Source organism: Pleurodeles waltl, chromosome 7, assembly GCF_031143425.1.
Source record: "Pleurodeles waltl isolate 20211129_DDA chromosome 7, aPleWal1.hap1.20221129, whole genome shotgun sequence".
In the NCBI taxonomy this organism is placed as follows: domain Eukaryota; kingdom Metazoa; phylum Chordata; class Amphibia; order Caudata; family Salamandridae; genus Pleurodeles; species Pleurodeles waltl.
In genome coordinates, this window is record NC_090446.1 from 1,517,605,051 (window position 1) to 1,517,626,000 (window position 20,950).

Here is a 20,950-nt window from a genome sequence, read left to right on the forward strand (position 1 = left end):
CATCACTGAGAGAGCAGGGGTGCAGTGCTGCAGGCCAGGACTGAGGTGCCTCAGTGGAGCTGTGAGTTCCATCACTGAGAGAGGAGGGGTGCAGTGCTGCAGGCCAGGACTGAGGTGCCTCAGGAGAGCTGTGAGGTCCATCACTGGGAGAGCAAGGGGGCAGTGCTGCAGGCCAGGACTGAGGTGCCTACGTGGAGCTGTGAGTTCCATCACTGAGAGAGCAGGGGTGCAGTGCTGCGGGCCAGGACTGAGGTGCCTCAGGAGAGCTGTGAGTTCCATCACTGAGAGAGCAGGGGTGCAGTGCTGCAGGCCAGGACTGAGGTGCCTCAGCGGAGCTGTGAGGTCCATCACTGAGAGAGCAGGGGTGCAGTGCTGCAGGCCAGGACTGAGGTGCCTCAGTGGAGCTGTGAGTCCATCACTGAGAGAGCAGGGGTGCAGTGCTGCAGGTAAGGATTGAGGTGCATCAGAAGAGGTGTGAGTTCCATCACTGAGAGAGGAGGGGTGCAGTGCGGCAGGCCAGGATTGAGGTGCATCAGCAGAGCTCTGAGCTCCAGCACTGGGATAGCAGGCGTGCAGTGCTGCAAGCCAGGACTGACGTGCCTCAGTGGAGCTGTGAGTCCCATCACTGAGAGAGCAGGGGTGCAGTGCTGCAGGCCAGGACTGAGGTGCCTCAGTGGAGCTGTGAGCCCCAGCACTGGGAGAGGAGGGGTGCAGTGCTGCAAGGCAGGACTGAGGTGCCTCAGGAGAGCTGTGAGGTCCATCACTGAGAGAGCAGGGGTGCAGTGCTGGAGGCCAGGACTGAGGTGCCTCAGCAGAGCTATGAGTTCCATCACTGAGAGAGCAGGGGTGCAGTGCTGCGGGCCAGGACTGAGGTGCCTCAGCAGAGCTGTGAGTCCATGCACTGAGAGAGCAGGGGTGCAGTGCTGCAGGCCAGGACTCAGGTGCCTCAGTGGAGCTGTGAGCCCCAGCACTGGGAGAGGAAGGGTTCAGTGCTGCAGGGCTGGACTGAGGTGCCTCAGGAGAGCTGTGAGGTCCATCACTGAGAGAGCAGGGGTGCAGTGCTGCAGGCCAGGACTGAGGTGCCTCAGCAGAGCTGAGAGTTCCAGCACTGAGAGCAGAGGTGCAGAGCTGCAAGGCAGGACTGAGGTGCCTCAGCAGAGCTGTGAGTTCCAGCACTGAGAGCAGGGGTGCAGTGCTGCAAGGCAGGACTGAGGTGCCTCAGCGGAGCTGTGAGTCCCATCACTGAGAGAGCAGGGGTGCAGTGCTGCAGGGCAGGACTGAGGTGCCTCAGCGGAGCTGTGAGTTCCATCACTGAGAGAGCAGGGGTGCAGTGCTGCAGGCCAGGACTGAGGTGCCTCAGCGGAGCTGTGAGTTCCATCACTGAGAGAGGAGGGGTGCAGTGCTGCAGGCCAGGACTGAGGTGCCTCAGGAGAGCTGTGAGTTCCGTCACTGAGAGAGCAGGGGTGCAGTGCTGCAGGCCAGGACTGAGGTGCCTCAGCGGAGCTGTGAGGTCCACCACTGAGAGAGCAGGGATGCAGTGCTGCAGGCCAGGACTGAGGTGCCTCAGTGGAGCTGTGAGTTCCATCACTGGGAGAGCAGGGGTGCAGTGCTGCAGGTAAGGATTGAGGTGCATCAGAAGAGGTGTGAGTTCGATCACTGAGAGAGGAGGGGTGCAGTGCGGCAGGCCAGGATTGAGGTGCATCAGCAGAGCTCTGAGCTCCAGCACTGGGATAGCAGGCGTGCAGTGCTGCAAGCCAGGACCGACGTGCCTCAGTGGAGCTGTGAGTCCCATCACTGAGAGAGCAGGGGTGCAGTGCTGCAGGCCAGGACTGAGGTGCCTCAGTGGAGCTGTGAGCCCCAGCACTGGGAGAGGAGGGGTGCAGTGCTGCAAGTCAGGACTGAGGTGCCTCAGGAGAGCTGTGAGGTCCATCACTGAGAGAGCAGGGGTGCAGTGCTGGAGGCCAGGACTGAGGTGCCTCAGCAGAGATGTGAGTTCCATCACTGAGAGAGTAGGGGTGCAGTGCTGCGGGCCAGGACTGAGGTGCCTCAGCAGAGCTGTGAGTCCCATCACTGAGAGAGCAGGGGTGCAGTGCTGCAGGGCAGGACTGAGGTGCCTCAGCAGAGCTGTGAGTTCCATCACTGAGAGAGCAGGGGTGCAGTGCTGCAGGCCAGGACTGAGGTGCCTCAGTGGAGCTGTGAGTTCCATCACTGAGAGAGCAGGGGTGCAGTGCTGCAGGCCAGGACTGAGGTGCCTCCGCAGAGCTTTGAGTTCCATCACTGAGAGAGCAGGGGTGCAGTGCTGCAGGCCAGGACTGAGGTGCCTCAGCAGAGCTGTGAGTCCATGCACTGAGAGAGCAGGGGTGCAGTGCTGCAGGCCAGGACTGAGGTGCCTCAGTGGAGCTGTGAGCCCCAGCACTGGGAGAGGAAGGGTTCAGTGCTGAAGGGCAGGACTGAGGTGCCTCAGGAGAGCTGTGAGGTCCATCACTGAGAGAGCAGGGGTGCAGTGCTGCAGGCCAGGACTGAGGTGCCTCAGCAGAGCTGAGAGTTCCAGCACTGAGAGCAGAGGTGCAGTTCTGCAAGGCAGGACTGAGGTGCCTCAACGGAGCTGTGAGTCCCATCACTGAGAGAGCAGGGGTGCAGTGCTGCAGGGCAGGACTGAGGTGCCTCAGCAGAGCTGTGAGTTCCATCACTGAGAGAGCAGGGGTGCAGTGCTGCAGGCCAGGACTAAGGTGCCTCAGTGGAGCTGTGAGTTCCATCACTGAGAGAGCAGGGGTGCAGTGCTGCAGGCCAGGACTGAGGTGCCTCCGCAGAGCTTTGAGTTCCATCACTGAGAGAGCAGGGGTGCAGTGCTGCAGGCCAGGACTGAGGTGCCTCAGGAGAGCTGTGAGTCCCATCACTGAGAGAGCAAGGGTGCAGTGCTGCAGGCCAGGACTGAGGTGCCTCAGTGGAGCTGTGAGTTCCATCACTGAGAGAAGAGGGGTGCAGTGCTGGAAGCCATGATGAGGTGCCTCAGCAGAGCTGTGAGTTCCATCACTGAGAGAGAAGGGATGCAGTGCTGCAGGCCAGGACTGAGGTGCCTCAGCAGAGCTGTGAGTTCCATCACTGAGAGAGCAGGGGTGCAGTGCTGCAGGCCAGGACTGAGGTGCCTCCGCAGAGCTTTGAGTTCCATCACTGAGAGAGCAGGGGTGCAGTGCTGCAGGCCAGGACTGAGGTGCCTCAGGAGAGCTGTGAGTCCCATCACTGAGAGAGAAAGGGTGCAGTGCTGCAGGCCAGGACTGAGGTGCCTCAGTGGAGCTGTGAGTTCCATCACTGAGAGAGCAGGGGTGCAGTGCTGCAGGCCAGGACTGAGGTGCCTCCGCAGAGCTTTGAGTTCCATCACTGAGAGAGCAGGGGTGCAGTGCTGCAGGCCAGGACTGAGGTGCCTCAGGAGAGCTGTGAGTCCCATCACTGAGAGAGCAAGGGTGCAGTGCTGCAGGCCAGGACTGAGGTGCCTCAGTGGAGTTGTGAGTTCCATCACTGAGAGAGGAGGGGTGCAGTGCTGGAGGCCATGATGAGGTGCCTACGCGGAGCTGTGAGTTCCATCACTGAGAGAGCAGGGGTGCAGTGCTGCAGGGCAGGACTGAGGTGCCTCAGTGGAGCTGTGAGTTCCATCACTGAGAGAGCAGGGGTGCAGTGCTGCAGGCCAGGACTGAGGTGCCTTAGCAGAGCTGTGAGTCCCAGCACTGGGAGAGGAGGGGTGCAGTGCTGCAGGCCAGGACTGATGTGCCTCAGTGGAGCTGAGAGTTCCATCACTGAGAGAGCAGGGGTGCAGTGCTGCAGGGCAGGACTGAGGTGCATGGGATGAGCTGTGAGTTTAATCACTGAGAGAGGAGGGGTGCAGTGCTGCAGGCCAGGACTGAGGTGCCTCAGTGGAGCTGTGAGTCCCATCACTGAGAGAGCAGGGGTGCAGTGTGCAGGTCAGGATTGAGGTGCATCGGAAGAGGTGTGAGTTCCATCACTGAGAGAGCAGTGGTGCAGTGCTGCAGGCCAGGACTGAGGTGCCTCAGTGGAGCTGCGAGTTCCATCACTGAGAGAGCAGGGGTGCAGTGCTGCAGGTCAGGATTGAGGTGCATCGGAAGAGGTGTGAGTTCCATCACTGAGAGAGGAGGGGTGCAGTGCTGCAGGCCAGGGCTGAGGTGCCTCAGTGGAGCTGTGAGTCCCATCACTGAGAGAGCAGGGGTGCACTGCTGCAGGCCAGGTCTGAGGTGCCTCAGTGGAGCTATGAGTCCCATCACTGAGAGAGCAGGGGTGCAGTGCTGCAGGCCAGGACTGAGGTGCCTCAGTGGAGCTGTGAGTTCCATCACTAAGAGAGCAGGGGTGCAGTGCTGCAGGGCAGGACTGAGGTGCCTCCGCAAGCTGTGAGTCCCATATCTGAGAGAGCAGGGGTGCAGTGCTGCAGGGCAGGACTGAGGTGCCTCAGCAGAGCTGTGAGTTCCAGCACTGGGAGAGCAGGGGTGCAGTGCTGCAGGCCAGGACTGAGGTGCCTCAGTGGACCTGTGAGTCCCATATCTGAGAGAGCAGGGGTGCAGTGCTGCAGGGCAGGACTGAGGTGCCTCAGTGGAGCTGTGAGTCCCATCACTGAGAGAGGAGGGGTGCAGTGCTGCAGGCCAGGACTGAGGTGCCTCAGCAGAGCTGTGAGTTCCCTCACTGAGAGAGCAGGGGTGCAGTGCTGCAGGGCAGGACTGAGGTGCCTCAGCAGAGCTGTGAGTTCCATCACTGAGAGAGCAGGGGTGCAGTGCTGCAGGGTAGGACTGAGGTGCCTCAGGAGGGCTGTGAGTGGGCTCAGTACTGGGATCCTATAGGTCAGGGTGGATATGTGTGTTGTTGCCTTCAGTGGAATGACAGGTGCTGCTCTAGGTTTCAAGTTTCAAGGTTTCCACCCGGGGATACCGATGGCAAGACTGACGTTCACTTACAAAGGTGAGGAACAGAGTGAGTGTGCGGGAGGAAGAGTGAGTTACTGCCCCTGGTACCTACAGTTAATCTTCATTACCCCTCGTCCCAGTCCTCACTTGTGGGGTTCTCTCCTCCTCCCAGGGCTTCCCACACCCTTGCTCTGCCCCAACAGTAGTCCTTCTACAGTGTTTGTGGCACATCCCATAAGGCCTCTCCTGTCTTCCCTTATCTGTGCCCGGATGGGTGGGAGGGCTAGGATTTGGACTGGGAGGAGGAGCTCCTGAGTCAGAGATTACCTGTAAGTAACAGCTTCATTAAATCCTCATCATTGCCCCTTGTCCCCGTCCTCACTTGTGAGGAAATGCACAGGCCTTTGAGTCAACGAGACATCACTTTAGGTCCAACTGGACCAAATTTACTCCAACGACCTTTCCACTCAAACAGATTACATACTATTCACTTGTTTGCAGCTTTCAACACTCCCATAGCAACATTGGAAGATCCAGTCCTGAACTATAATGAGCTGGGCATGTACTGGGCGTTGACCCTGTAGCTGCCCCATATATCTCCCGCTGACTCTGCCCAGGATGGAGACACTGCCCTGGCTGACCGGCCTTGGAAGTTCTCTGGAAGCAGAGAACCAGCTGCAATACAAGCTTGAGTGATGGCTTGCTTTACCCGCCTACTGCAAGTTGCAGTAGATACCTTCTGTAATGGACACCACCTCATCAGGTTCTGCCTCGTTATTCGATTCCTGGTGGTTTTTCTTTTCACTCTTTCTAGGGTCCACCATGATCCTAATATTTTGGACAGTGTCCTCCGTAGCACCCCGGGTTCAGTCTGCGTGGATCTCAAACACCAGTAATTTACAGCTCTCTGGATCATTATGAGGGGCCCTAATTACGCTCTGGTTACTCAATTATCCTAGTAACTAATCACTTCCAACCCTACTCAACAAAGGCTATTTGTCCTGGCTCTTAATGCGGACCACAGTATTCTGCTACAGCATCCCTAAAACTAAACTATTGCCGATCCTTTAGATTTAGGGCCTGATTTAAATTTCGGTGGATGGGTTACTCCATCTCAATGGTGACCTCCCGTCTGCCGAAATCTAAATCCCATAGGATATAATGGAATTTAAATTCTGTCCACTGAAATCTAAGTCCCATAGGATATAATGGAATTTAAATTCTGTCCACTGAAATCTAAGTCCCATAGGATATAATGGAATTTAAATTCTGTCCACTGAAGTCTAAGTCCCATATTATATAATGGAATTTGAATTCCATCCACTAAAATCCCACAGGATATAATGGAATTTATATTCCGTCCACTGAAATCTAAATCAGGCCGTTAGTCTTCTAATTACTGGTCTTTCATTGAACCTTGGAACTCTTTGTAATTGACTAGACCTTAGAACGGACTCTTGACCATTGGTACAGCAGGGCTAAAATACTTAGGCCAGACTTACAAGGCCCTAGTGCCTCCTTGCTCCATATTAGCATATTTTTTTTTTTTTAGGCTAATGTGACTCAACGACGCAAAGATAGCCACGCCATGTTTACAAAGGGGTGCAATGCATACATTGCGCCACTTTGCGACCCCTTGCGGCACATTATGCCTGCGTTATGCATAATGTATGCATGGGGGCGTTCCGGCGTTAGGAGGCCCGCAAAATGGTGCAATGAAATCTACAAGATTTCATTGCACCATTTTTGGCGTCATTTTTAACGCCTGCTCAAAGCAGGCATTAACTTGACGCACCCATTAAAGTCAAGGGGCCTCCCTGCACTTTGCTGCACTAGCGTCAACATTTTTGATGCTGGTGCAGAAAGGACCACAATAGTGTATTGTAAATACAGCACCCCCAGGTTGTCGCTAGATGGCGGTGGGGGGCGCAAGAAACTGGCGCATCAGTAATGATGCACCGGATTCTTGTAAATCTGGGTCTTAGTGTTTGCAATGAGAGTCAAAGACCTTAACCATTAGGCCACAAGTGACTCCTCCCTGCCCCCCCACTCATGCATAATCAGAGGCCCGCGCTTCCATAGCACTGTGATGGAGCGCCCAGACGTGGCTTGCACACTGCGCGAGGGCGCACCACTACACCTGTTCTCCACCCCAGCCCAGTGCACAAGCGGGGAGCATGGATGTCCTCTCTATGCTAAGGATGGCACCAGCCCAGCTGGTCACATTTAAAAACATTAATCATGCTAACTGATTTCATCAAATTCATTTGGCCACACAGATGCCCGGCTAAACACGAGTGTGTGCGCGATTGTGTGAGAAAATAGTAGATGTGGTGTAGTGTCAGAATTGTGTAGTGTCAGCGTTGTGTAACAGTGGTAGTGTTGGGTCAACAGTGGGTTGATTAAGAAAGGTTTGTGGTTCCATGGAAAAGGTGTTTGTGTGACAACCAGTACTGGGGTAGATAACAGAGCAGTGGTTGCTGAAGCACACATATCACATGCATTGGCACAGCTGGTGTCTGCATGGCAGTACCCATGAATTAGCACAGCTGTATCTGCATGGCAGTACCCATGCATTGGCACAGTTGTGTCTGCATGGTAGTGCCCATCCATTGGCACAGCTGTGCCTGCATGGCAGAGCTTGGCAGTACCCATGCATTGGCACATCTGTGTCTGTGCGGCAGTGCCTGCATTGGCACAGCTGGTGTCTGCGTGGCAGTGCCCATGAATTAGCACAGTTGTATCTGCATGGCAGTACCATGCATTGGTACAGCTGTGTCTGCTTGGGAGTACCCACGTATTGGCACAAATGGTGTCTGCATGGCAGTGCTCATGCATTGGCACAGCTGTGCCTGCATGGAAGAACCCATGCATTGGCGTAGCTGTGTCTGCGTGGCAATGCCCATGCACTGGCACAGTTGTGTCTGTGTGGCATTGCTCATGCATTGGCACAGCTGGGTCTGCATTGCAGGGACCATGAGTTGGCACAGCTGTGTCTGCGTGACAGTGCCCATACACTGGCACAGCTGTGCCTGCATGGTAGTGCCCATGCATTGGCACAGCTGGTGTCTGCGTGGCAGTGCCCATGCATTGGCACAGCTTGTGTCTGCGTGGCAGTGCCCCTGCATTGGCAAAGCTGTGTCTGCATGGCAGAGCTTTGCAGTACCCATGCATTGGCACAGTTGTGTCTATGTGCCAGTGCCCATTCATTGGCACAGCTGTGTCATTGTGGCAGTGCCCATGCATTGACACAGCTGGTATCTGCGTGGCAGTGCCCCTGCATTGGCACAGCTGTATCTACATTGCCCGCCCATACATTGGCACTGCTGTGTCCGCCTGGCAGTGCTCATGCAATGGCACAGCTGTGTCTGTGTGGCAGTGCCCATGTATTGCCCACCCCTGCATTGGCACAGCTGTGTCTGCATGGCAGTGCCCATGCATTGGCACAGCTGGTATCTGCGTGGCAATGCTCCTGCATTGGCACAGCCATGTCTGCATGGCAGTGCCTGTGGGAATGTGATCACAGAGGTTGCTGCGAGCCCAGAAAGAGGTGCATTGCCAGAGCTGCGGGCCAAGCACCAATCACAGGGCTACGATCAGGAGCGAAGGTCCCTGTATAGGCAGAGCTGCGTGGGGCCCCGGCCTGGACCTGCAGGCTGCTGTGTGTGGATACAGTGGCGGGAATATCCGAGGTGCACACCTTCGGTGTGGAGCTAATGCTGGAAAGGGGGGAGGGTGTGTGTGTGTGTGTGTGTGTGTGTGTAGCTTGAGTGCTCCTAGGAGACAACTGGGTGGAGGCCCCTGTGACTGACCCTACCCACAGCATTAGAATCATTCATTGCGTCTGACCCAGCAGTGCTTGTGTTGATCATACTTTCTCTTTACTCACAGGAGGTGCCGCGAGAGAGACTGTGGTGAAAGGTTGTGGTACCGGCCCACTCTGTGGAAGAACCCTCGAGTACAACACCGGGAATACCACCCTTTACAATAAGGTGGAGTGCTGCCATCCAAGAAACTGCAAGCCACAGGTTCCCACAGGTGAGGTGGTCTACAGGGAAAGCGGTTGTATGGGTGACGCGCTCCGGGAGGGGGTGCATGCGCGTGCATGTGGTAATCCAGAGGGGGTGTTCTGTGTGTCAGACAGCCCACAGCCCATGTGGTAACACAGAGGGGGGTGTCCTGTGTGTCAGCCCACAGCCCGTGTGGTAACCCAGAGGGGGAGTGTTCTGTGTGTTAGACAGCCCACAGCCCGTGTGGTAACCCAGAGGGGGAGTGCTCTGTGTGTCAGACAGCCCACAGCCCGTGTGGTAACCCAGAGGGGGAGTGCTCTGTGTGTCAGACAGCCCACAGCCTGTGTGGTAACACAGAGTGGGGGTGTCCTGTGTGTCAGACAGCCCACAGCCCGTGTGGTAACCCAGAGGGGGAGTGTTCTGTGTGTCAGACAGCCCACAGTCCGTGTGGTAACCCAGAGGGGGTGTTCTGTGTGTTAGACCCCGCACAAGTGGATTTTTATTATATAAGGCATTCCACAGGTGCAATGTGCTGCAGGTCAGATGCACCACACAAATGGTAAACCAGAGGGCGAGAGTTACATGTCAGTGACACCCCACAAATGGGGCATTCCTTAGGTGAGTCATTCCTTAGGTGAAATGCTCTGCAGGTGAGACAGAATTCACACATACAGTACAAAAGAGTGGGTTGGGGGGTCCATGTCTCAGGGAGACCATATGTGGGGTATTCATTAGGTGAGTCATTCCGTAGGTGCAATATTATATAGGTGAGATGCACCACCCACACATACAGTACAACAGAGTGGAGATGGGGGTCCATCCATGCACCACACATACAGTACAACAGAGTAGGGATGGGGGTCTATGTCTCAGGGAGCCCACATATGGGGCATTTCTTAGGTGAGTCATTCCATATGCACATTATTATACAGGCGAGATGCACCACACATACAGTCAACAGGGTGGGAATTTGGGGGTCCATGTTGCAGGGAGCGCACATTCCTTAGGTATCATTCCATAGGTGCAATATTATATAGGTGAGATGCACCACACATACAGTACAACAAAGTGAGGAGGAGAGTCCTTGTCTCAGGGAGGCACAAGAGGGGTATTCCCTAGGTGAGTCATTACATAGGTGCAGTGTTCTATGGGTGTAATGCACAACACATATAGTAATCAGCGCTCTACGCTGGGATCAACAAGAAACTCACCCGCAAACTACAGAACATCCAGAACGCCGCCGCCAGACTGGTCCTCGACCTGCCCTGACACTGCCACATCTCTCAACACCTGCGCACACTGCACTGGCTTCCAATAAAGAAAAATATTTACGTTCAAGATCCTCACCCACGCACACAAAGCCCTCCACGACACCGGACCAGCCTACCTGAATAGGTGACTCAACTTCTACGCACCCCACAGGACCCTACATTCAGCGTAGCTCTCTCTCGCCGAAGTACCCCACGTCAGGAAAACAAGATCAGGGGGGCGCTCTTTCTCCCACATCGCAGCCACCGCCTGGAACGCCCTACGGCTCCACCTCAGACAGTCTACCCCCTCCTCAACTTCATGAAGGAGCTGAAGACATGGCTGTTTGAAGAACTATTTCCATGATGGATGCTCCATGACCCCACCCAGAGGCTTGAGACCCGTATGGGTAAGTAGCTGCACTTAATAAACTCTGATTGATTGATCGAGAGGTGGCGAGGTCCAAGTATCAGAGGCCCACAAGTGGGGCATGCCTTAGATTAGTCAGTCCACATGTGCAGTGTTCTACAGATGACTTGCACAGCACACACATGTGGTAAGACACTGGGGGAGTGTTCCAGGTGTCAGACAGCCTACATAGGATATTCCTTAGGTGAGTCATTCCACAGGTGCAGTGTGCTACAGGTGTGATGCCCCACACATGAGGTGCACCAAAGAGGAACTGTTCTACATGTCAGATGGTCGATGGGTTCGATCTTTCCTATGTGAGCAGTTCTCACAAGTGTGTGTTCTAACAGGTGAGACTTTCCATGGGTGGTGTGCGCTGCTAATCAGGTGTGCACATGCCCATGCTTTAATTTCCTTGCAAGCACGCTCTGTGCTGGTTTTTAGGAGGTGCCTGGCTTCTACAACGGTGGGTGCCATACTTGAAGGGTGTATGTCCCTGTTTTTAGTGATTTTATGGTTTCATTTTCACACTGTTTTGTTGGTTATTTTCCCTTACCGGCATCAGCCCCTCACAGGGGAGCCTGCGAGTGGACTGAGGGGTTGCTGGACCCTGGTTAGTCTATTTGTTTTACCCACCTGCTTTATTTACGAGCGGCAGAGCGCTGGCTTCCTGACACGCCGTGCCCCACACATGGAGGGATATTTAACTCAGCAGAGAATGTGTCCGCGCCGCTGGTGCGCTGAAGGTGCGCCAAAGGCAAGCCCGTCTGTGCACGGATTGCAGATGCGTTAAGACCACGGAAACAATGTTGCAAAAACCAAGAACGAAAGTGGAGAAAAAGCTATCTCAGGGAAGAAAAAGAAATATATAAACAGTGTCTGGGGGAATACAAGTTCTGCTGATTAAAGAAAAATCTATTTTTTTCTCAACAAATTGAACCCTCGAAAAAATCATCTAAAAAGATATTTCAGATAGTGAAGAAACTGTCACCAGTTCCTTGTAAAAATCAATTAAATTGCAATCAATCCTTTTGCAACTCTCTTGCAAGCTTTTTTTCAAGACAAGGTCGTGCAGATCTCTAGTAAGTTGGATGGAAGCAAAGAAACTATGAGGAACGGTCACAAGCAGGTGAGTCGAGGTCTAGACCAGCCTAGTTGTACAGAATTGCCTTTACTCTCCAAAAACCAGATTATGAAGCAAATTACTTCTGCCAAGTCAGGCTCACCACTTCACCCCTGCCCTCCATCTGTGATCAAACTAGCACCAGAAATGATGGCTTCTAATCTCACTAGTATCTTTAAAACAATGTTTAAGATAGGATATTTTCCCCCAAAATGGAAGGTTGCCTCTATACTGCCATTATTAAAAAACCTAGTTTAAACCCGACTGACACCAGTAGCTGTAGGCCTACCTCTCGCCTCCCCCTGCCCGCGAAGATTGTAGAGAGAGCTATGAATCCGCAGCTTTCATGCTTTATACGAAGCACTCAGTTACTAGTTCTCACTGCATTCGGTTTGCACAGGTGAGGTCTTCTAAGGTGATGTGTGCATGACGTGCAGAGCTGAGGCTTTCAGCTAAGTGACAATCAGGCCCTGATTTATACATTTTGGTGTAAAACTGCACTAACGCAGCTTTGCACCAAAAGGTTTAGCACCGGCTTGCACCATTGCTGAGCACCAGCCGAGCACCATATTTATGGAATGGTGCAAGCCGGTGCAAAGGGTGGGCTAGCGTAAAAAATATTTTTCAAAATGACGCAAATTCGGCGCAAAAAAAGTATAAATATGCCCCTCAGTTTGTGTTCGGCATCCAGCATAGCCCTTTCGTTAAGCACCCTGGGGGCCTTCCTTTTAGCAGCCTAGCAGTCTCTCCCTTCAGTGCCCTGAACAGAGCTGTCTCAGAGCACTCTAGACAGCTCCTCCTTTTAGCATCACGGGCATCCTTGCAACCTGTCTGTCCAGCGCCCTGGAAGCACCTCTCTCCGTTGCCTACACAGCCACAATGTACTCATCCTTTCAGCATTTCAGACAGGTCTTACTTTCAGTTTTCAGCGTCCTCGCAGCCATTCCTTTCAGTCCCCTGCAGAGCATCCACTTCTTTCGTCTCACAGAACATCCTGACCCCCCCCCCCCACACACACCTTGTGCAGCCCCTGCAGCTCCTGCTTTTAGCCCTGCTTTCAGCACCGTGGCAGCCCATCCTTTCAGCCCATTCTTCGAGATCCCTGGATAATCCTCCTTTCAGCATCCTGGACATTGCCTCCACAGAGGATGTGTCCAACCGCTTCTTCCAGCACTCTGCACATCCCCAGCTTCTAGCACCCTGGACAGCTCCTCCTTTCATCGGTCTGCCAGCTCCTTCCTGTCAGCACCTGAGACAGACCCTCCTTTCAGCACCTGAGACAGACCCTCCTTTCAGCATCTTGGACAGCGCCTCCGTAGACGGCGTGTCCTACCTCTTCTTCCAGTACTCTGCACATCCCCAGCTTCTAGCACCCTGGCCAGCTCCTCCTTTCATCGGTCTGCCAACTCCTTCCTGTCAGCACCTGGGACAGACCCTCCTTTCAGCATCTTGGACAGACCCTCCTTTCAGCATCGTGGACAGCGCCTCCGTAGACGGCGTGTCCTACCTCTTCTTCCAGCACTCTGCACATCCCCAGCTTCTAGCACCCTGGCCAGCTCCTCCTTTCATCGGTCTGCCAGCTCCTTCCTGTCAGCTCCTGGGACAGACCCTCCTTTCAGCATCTTGGACAGACCCTCCTTTCAGCACCCAGGACAGACCCTCCTTTCAGCATCTTGGACAGCGCCTCCGTAGACGGCGTGTCCTACCGCTTCTTCCAGTACTCTGCACATCCCCAGCTTCTAGCACCCTGGTCAGCTCCTCCTTTCATCGGTCTGCCAACTCCTTCCTGTCAGCACCTGGGACAGACCCTCCTTTCAGCATCTTGGACAGACCCTCCTTTCAGCATCGTGGACAGCGCCTCCGTAGACGGCGTGTCCTACCTCTTCTTCCAGCACTCTGCACATCCCCAGCTTCTAGCACCCTGGCCAGCTCCTCCTTTCATCGGTCTGCCAGCTCCTTCCTGTCAGCACCTGGGACAGACCCTCCTTTCAGCATCTTGGACAGACCCTCCTTTCAGCACCCAGGACAGACCCTCCTTTCAGCATCTTGGACAGCGCCTCCGTAGACGGCGTGTCCTACCGCTTCTTCCAGTACTCTGCACATCCCCAAGTTCTAGTAGCACCCTGGCCAGCTCCTCCTTGCATCGGTCTGCCAGCTCCTTCCTGTCAGCACCTGAGACAGACCCTCCTTTCAGCACCTGAGACAGACCCTCCTTTCAGCATCTTGGACAGCGCCTCCGAAGACGGCGTGTCCTACCGCTTCTTCCAGTACTCTGCACATCCCCAGCTTCTAGCACCCTGGCCAGCTCCTCCTTTCATCGGTCTGCCAGCTCCTTCCTGTCAGCACCTGGGACAGACCCTCCTTTCAGCATCTTGGACAGACCCTCCTTTCAGCACCCAGGACAGACCCTCCTTTCAGCATCTTGGACAGCGCCTCCGTAGACGGCGTGTCCTACCGCTTCTTCCAGTACTCTGCACATCCCCAAGTTCTAGTAGCACCCTGGCCAGCTCCTCCTTGCATCGGTCTGCCAGCTCCTTCCTTTCAGCACCTGAGAAAGACCCTCCTTTCAGCATCCTGGACATCGCCTCCACAGAGGATGTGTCCTACCGCTTCTTCCAGTACTCTGCACAGCCCCAAGTTCTAGCACCCTGGACAGCTCCTCCTTTCAGCATTCCGGACAGTCAGTCAGTTAAGCATCTTGGAATATTGCTCCTTCCAGCGCCCCTGAAGCCCTTTCTCTGAGCGCACAGAGCTGTCTCTCCTTTCAGCACTGCCCCCTCCCTCTCAGCAGCCCTCCTTCAATAATAATAATAATAATAATAAAAATAATAATAAGTATTGTAGTACTATGCACAATCAAAATATGTCTAACTTTTTTTCTGCATTTTAATCAAATAAAAATGACTCTAGTAATAGAAATACTACATATAATCATACATATAATCGTTAATTATGATTTATTGCTGCATATTAATAGTAAAGCCAACAAAGTATTAATAAATATTAAAAAAAAACACATGGTAATGGTATTATTTAAACATAACGAAAAATATATTTGATGGTGTTTATATGGTGTAGTATTTGTAAAGGTGAAATATCAATGAATGGGAACGAAGATTAAAGAGGTGCAAAAACCGAGCAATTAAATAAGTCAAACAGTAATGCCCAATAATTGAACTAAAAACTAGAAACAGCATCGAGTTCATTTGCAAATAGTAAATACAAGTGTTATTTAATATTAGTATACGCTGGACCAGGTTTTGAGGTTGTTTGCTGGTTTCAGGGGTTGTGGGGTCCTTCCTCAGTGTCCTGGGCAGTCAGTGGGTCCCTGGTAGGTCCTGCTGTGGCAGGGCCAGCCTCCAATGCCCTGCACCTGGCAGAGACGTTGTAAGGCATGGGCAAAGTGGGCTCTGGCCCCGGGACCCCTGATAGAGCCAGCTCTGTTCTGCGGAGTCTTGGCCTGATGACCTTGAAAGCTTCTTCAACTGATTGTGTTAAATGCAGTTTTCATTTCATTTATGTTCAACGTGGGGGGGGGAGGGGTGTCTATTACAGACATTGTGCAGAGAAATGTGTTTATGTTTCATGCAACATCCATAAATAAAGTTTCTTTTAGATTAAATCAGGACCTCACATATGATACATGGGAGGGGCCACAGAGAATATTTGCCATAATATTAGTGAGCTGCTGCTGTGTTACAAGATTGAAAGCACACGTCACTATTCCTCAATATTTGATGTAAATAGAATTAGAATTTAAACGAGTGTGCCTGTGCCCTGTCAGTGACTTGGGCACAGAGGGCAGGAAATGGCTGAAATTGGGCCATCATTTAAAGCTTTTCTGAACAGAGGCCCCCAAAGTACATTTGGCCCCGGCCCCCCAAAATCCTTCAGATGTCCCTCACAATTTGATACCGAGTTAGTGATGCTGCCTGCTTGATTCTCAAAAGATGTCGACGGGCACCGGTCAGGGATTATCCCAGGATGTCTGGAGAGTGGGAACTCAGAAACTCAGACTGTTTTACACCAGTAATTGTCCGGCCAGAGCTGTATCTCTAGCGATGTGAGGCAATTACAGTAAGGACAAAAACCAGCTAGAAGGTCTTAGCACCAGCAGAGGCTGAGATGTGACCTCAATATTTCAAATAACACCAGCCCTGTGACGAATGGGAACTGGTTTGAGTACCTCGGCTGTCTTTGTGAGTCTTGGGGGTGCTAGGGCATTTATTGCACCAGCTCAGTGAGACGACAGTGCCAGAAAGTGGAATGCAATGTAGTAAATTTACTATGATATTTCTGCCCCACTTTCTTGGGGTAGAAGTCTGGACAACTCACTTGGCTTGCACCTCTATGACTAAGTTTCCCAAAAAATTCCAATACATTTAACGCTAAACCAACTACTCGAACCAAAATCAGAGGTGTAAACTAGAGCGATAAAGTCTTGGTGTCCACTTAGGAGGACTACCAGTGGAATATCTCTGTCTGGTGGCTCAGCGTACTGTCGGAAAGCTCTACCCCTGTACTCTGGATCCAGAGGCAGCGAGGCACTGTCTCACCACTGACCACAGCCACTACTGACCAAACACAGGATGATATCAGACAAATACGAGAAGCTGGGGAAGGGGAATGGGACGAGAGAGAAAACAGAGACCTAGACTCTGCGCGTCACTCTGCTGGATCCTGACGTCTGAGTGCTAGAATGGACATCAAAGGCACAGAACAGACCATTAATATTTTATCATGAGTACTAAGGGGCACATTTATAAGGAACTGGCGTAGCGCAGAGCCGCAAGTTTTCCTGCAGTGCTGCCCTACGCCAATGGGAAAGGGCAGGAATGCACCATATTTAGGAAATATGGTGCATTTCTGTCCTTTCCCACTGAGCTGGTTCACAATTGGTTGCCGAGCTACACTGCGGGCACCGTTGCACCATGGTGCAAAGGTGCCTACGTTGTGTGCAGGATTGTTGGCGTGCAGGAAGGGACCTCCCTGCACAAAACACAATCCCAAGAGGCGTTTTAATCTTTATATGTGTGCTGCAGAATGCAGTGCACATTGAAAGTGGAAGAAACGAGGAGAAGTGAAAATATTTCTCCTCGTTACGCCTGCTCTGGGGAGGCGTAAAGTTTTGGTGCTGCCCCAAGTGTACAGGCTCTTGTAAATGTCAAGCCGCATCAAAATCCATGGGTTTTGCCTGGGAAAACCTACTGCAGCACCCGTGGAACGCCCCCCAGGTCCAGAGTAATGCAACACAGTGAGTTGTGTTACTTTGTCTTACTCCATATCTATGAGGCCATGAAATGCCAAGTGAAGTGGCTTTGAGTGGCTTCATAGACATGGTTGAGAGGCGCGCGCGCCACCGAGCGTCAAAATACGTGACTCTCCGGTGGTGCAAGCCTCTTGTAAACATGCCCCTAAACATCTTCCTCTCTCAACGCCAGTGATAGATCTTGAAGCTATCCCTGTGTCCCCAGCTCTCTGTGTTCTTGGAACAAAGCCAACATCTAATACGTATCACACAAACCTGCATTGATCTCCCTTCCTACTAGCAAGCTAACTACACTTAACTCCTTATCTCTGTGCCTTCTGATATTAATTGGCTTTGGTACTGAGATGTCTTTGTTGGAAATGGAAAATAATTAACTTTTGTTTTAACTATTTGTGTTTCCCTATGTAATCTTGCCTACACCATTTACTGTTTGTACCTTAAATGCAGATTATAGGAACATAACAAAGATCAATGATGCGCAATACTAGAATTCTTCTGCTACTTCACAAATACTTTACAGTTCAAAAGGAATGCAAGTCCCTAAATCTGTGATTAATAAATTAGAATTTAGTTTGAAGATCATTTTACACTCAATTTGATTGCCAGGATAATTCTCTGAAACAAGAATGTCTTTCAGCAACTCCCAAGGAAGACAATTGTTCCTCCACCGTTAATCCACAATGAAAGAGTCCTGACTGCAGCAGCTAAGTAGCTCGATTGACTAGCAAGGATGCTGGTAATTACGAGGGACCTTATACTCCACAATCCAAGATGGATGCCATAGCCAACTTCTGTGAAAGTTCAGAATTTGTTATTGATCTGCCAGCATCACGCAGTGAACCCTTCCTCCAGGCAATGCAGACACCTGGGGGCATGTTTATGACCTCCCTGCACCGTCATTGCGTCACTTTTTGTGACGCAGTGGTGGCGCATTCCTTGCAACCATGTCTTTGAGTGACTTTGAATGGCCTCGAAGATATGGAGTAAGGCAAGGCAGCGTAAATTGATGTGTTACTTTATTCTGCGCAAGGGAGGCATTCCATGGGCATTACAGTTGGTGTTCCCAGGTGACACCCTGCGAGTGGGCAGAGGGGTTGCTGGACCCTGGTTAGTCTATTTGTTTTACCCACCTGTTTTATTTATGAGCGGCAAAGCGCTGGCTTCCTGACACGCCCTGCCCCGCACATGGACGGATATTTAACTCAGCAGAGAATGTGTCTGCGCTACTGGTGCCCTGAAGGCACGCCTTTTCCGGTGTTTAGTGCTCCTCAAGCGCAGCGACCAAGTACTGAAAACATATAAGGCTCGTTGTTTTCCATCCGGTTTGTGGACTACTTTTTCTCTCTTTTTTCGCAGCGCGATCTCATTTAGCAGCGCAATCGCGCTCTTTTTTTCCCATTTAATGAGGAAAGAAAAATCCGGTTGGGAGTTTACAACTGTTAATAGCTCTAACTCGGAGAAATGCGAGACCCGTTGCATTGCAAATGCTTGTACTATTTTTGTTTCTCAGCATCAGTCCCCAGGGCTGCAGAGACCTGTTTTGAAACAGGGGGACTAATTATTATTATTTTTTTCCAATTTTGAAACGTAAGAGTCGGCTCCAATAAAATCATTTTGCAGCCCAAATTCAACCAATCGAATTTTGAATTACTTTGAACGAATTGTCTCAGATATACATAGGCGCTTTATATCCTGCCCAGCACCTTTTTCTTAACACAAATCCCTCAAAAATACTGACTGAATTTATACATTCATGCCAAATTGGGTTTAAATCTGTTCAGGATTTTTGTTCTCTGTCCTTCTCCAAAATTTCCTATGGGGCTAAAATGGGTAAATACGCAACTTTGTTCCCCATGGACACTTCTTTGTGAAACTTGGTATGATGAGACATGGGAGCCTTAATAGGTAGATTGCCAAGTTTCGTGGACATCCGTCCACGAGAGGTCAACAATTGTAGGCAAATCAAAAAATTCCTTTTCGATGGAAACTAAAACTGAAGCATAACTCCACAGTGCTGAAAGCCACTATGTAATGCAATTTTTGTGATTTTGTGTAAATCTGTTCAGCTGTTTTTTAAATATGAGCGTTTAAAGACGGGCCTGGGTTGAAAATGGTTTAACCCTCAGAAAGCTATAGAGACATCTGGAGGGTTGGTCCTATGGAATTCCCACAACACTCCAGTAGAACGAACATTTTAACAATGGGCTCTTCTGGTTGGCTAAGGGAGCTTTTTCTCCCATCAGTCATTTTGTTGCTGTGATCCTGGTACTGGTTCCATGGTAACAAATCATCTGATTGGCTGGCACCACACTGAAGAAAACGTTGTGGCCACAGTTACACAACTCAGAAGCTCAGCCCTCGCGTCCTTAAAAAAGTTTCAACAGTGCCGTGAGGGAGAAGGGTAAGCACACACACACACACACACCCAGGGCCGTGTGCGGTGTTCCAAAGAAACCCTCCATTAAGTAAAAAATATTTTTACATTTAGTTTGGATAACACTCTCGTACTGTGGTTCCACAGTATGGGTATCGTGACAACCACTAAACAAATTTACAAATGTCTGGTCTTTGACCAAATCTTGTGGCCAAGTACCATTGTTCGTGCCTTAGGTCGTGTTTGGGGGTGTTGGAGGTGTGTAGTGGCCTGGGAGCAAGGCCAGTGCATAGCTGAATTACCTATGGACAATTCTCCTTAGTTTGGAAACTGCACTACACATTCCTGAGGATGGCAAAATGTTACACAACCTTAAAGCCAAGCTTAGATCCCCAGTATGATTTAAACAGCTGCTGAGTGGGTCACCCCTACATTCTACATTATTCAACTATCTGCAATGCCTCAGAATCTTCATCCCAAATTCTGGAAATAAACATCCACACCGTATAAAAGTCCTTGTTACAAAGAGTTTGTCTTTGGAACTAGATTAAACCTGTTTGCCATCAGACATTCACTGGTAAACAACCTATTTTCAACAGAAGCATTGACTTTTCTCACAGATATTTTGCAACAGGTTTTGGTGTTAAGCCATGGCCTACTGTGAAATATACCTCTGCAACCCACATCGGGTGTGCTCAGCCTTTACCTTGATTAACATCTCCTTCCTCGCAAAGTTTACCAGTTTGTAAATTGTGCCCCGTAATTCTTTCAACAGGAAGAACAACATTTGTCGACAGGACTTACACAATTTTCATTGCCTGCACCCACACATGTACACACAGTACCTCTATGTTGTATAAAACTAAAAGACCTTTACATTTCTTAAAGCAATGTAAAGGTCTATGGGTTAATGTGAAGAGCAGTATTAAGGACGATGTCATTTGACACGTCATCAGTGCTGTCATTAATGATGTCATTTCATATGTCACAACTGATGAACTATTTGAGGGTATAAGGACTGCGTGATGGGTTGCAAAGTTATAGTGAGCTTGCAAAACTATAACTGGTGAATTTCAGTTGTTTTTCACCTTTTTACACATTAGTTCTTATCTCACTTCAACATAGAACTATAATGTCACTTTACTTCTTTTTTTCGTTGAAATCATGTTTTCTTTTATCATATTCAAAGTTGACCATGTGGCCAACCCCTCAGCTGAGCATGGACTACAGTTGTGTACAGGGGGTTAGCCCCAGGACTTAGCCTATGGACTGGACCTGCACCCAACCACCTGCAGGAGCCCAATCTCCTGCTGGTGCCCAACCTCCTGAGATGCCCTTCACCCACCCTCTCCCCCCTGAGGGAGTCCAACCTCCTACAGACACCCAACTCCCCCGTTGGGCACTGTTTTGGCATGCGCAGGTTGAGTTTGGGTGCTGCGTCCAGCCTCTGTGCAGACCCTGCATCCAACCCCCACTGGGTGCACAACCACCCAACGTGCACGGTCTCTGGCCAAGGTCTGCAAGGAACTGCCCGTGGGCACCCTGCTGCACAAAGCCTTTGTTGTGGGCACACAGCACCCTGCTGCATGTGACCTTTGGCAGTGCAGAATGGGG

General features: G+C 51.3%; 1 protein-coding gene across 2 annotated transcripts in view; it reads left to right on the top strand.

Moving 5' to 3' along the window:
* LOC138246622 (urokinase plasminogen activator surface receptor-like) overlaps positions 1-20,950 on the top strand; it is a 97,076-nt gene that overhangs the window by 60,931 nt on the left and 15,195 nt on the right. For both annotated transcript variants that reach the window (XM_069201332.1, XM_069201331.1), the window contains one exon: positions 8,796-8,942. In XM_069201332.1, the coding sequence (XP_069057433.1) occupies positions 8,796-8,942 (147 nt within the window). The remainder of the gene's footprint in view (positions 1-8,795; positions 8,943-20,950) is intronic.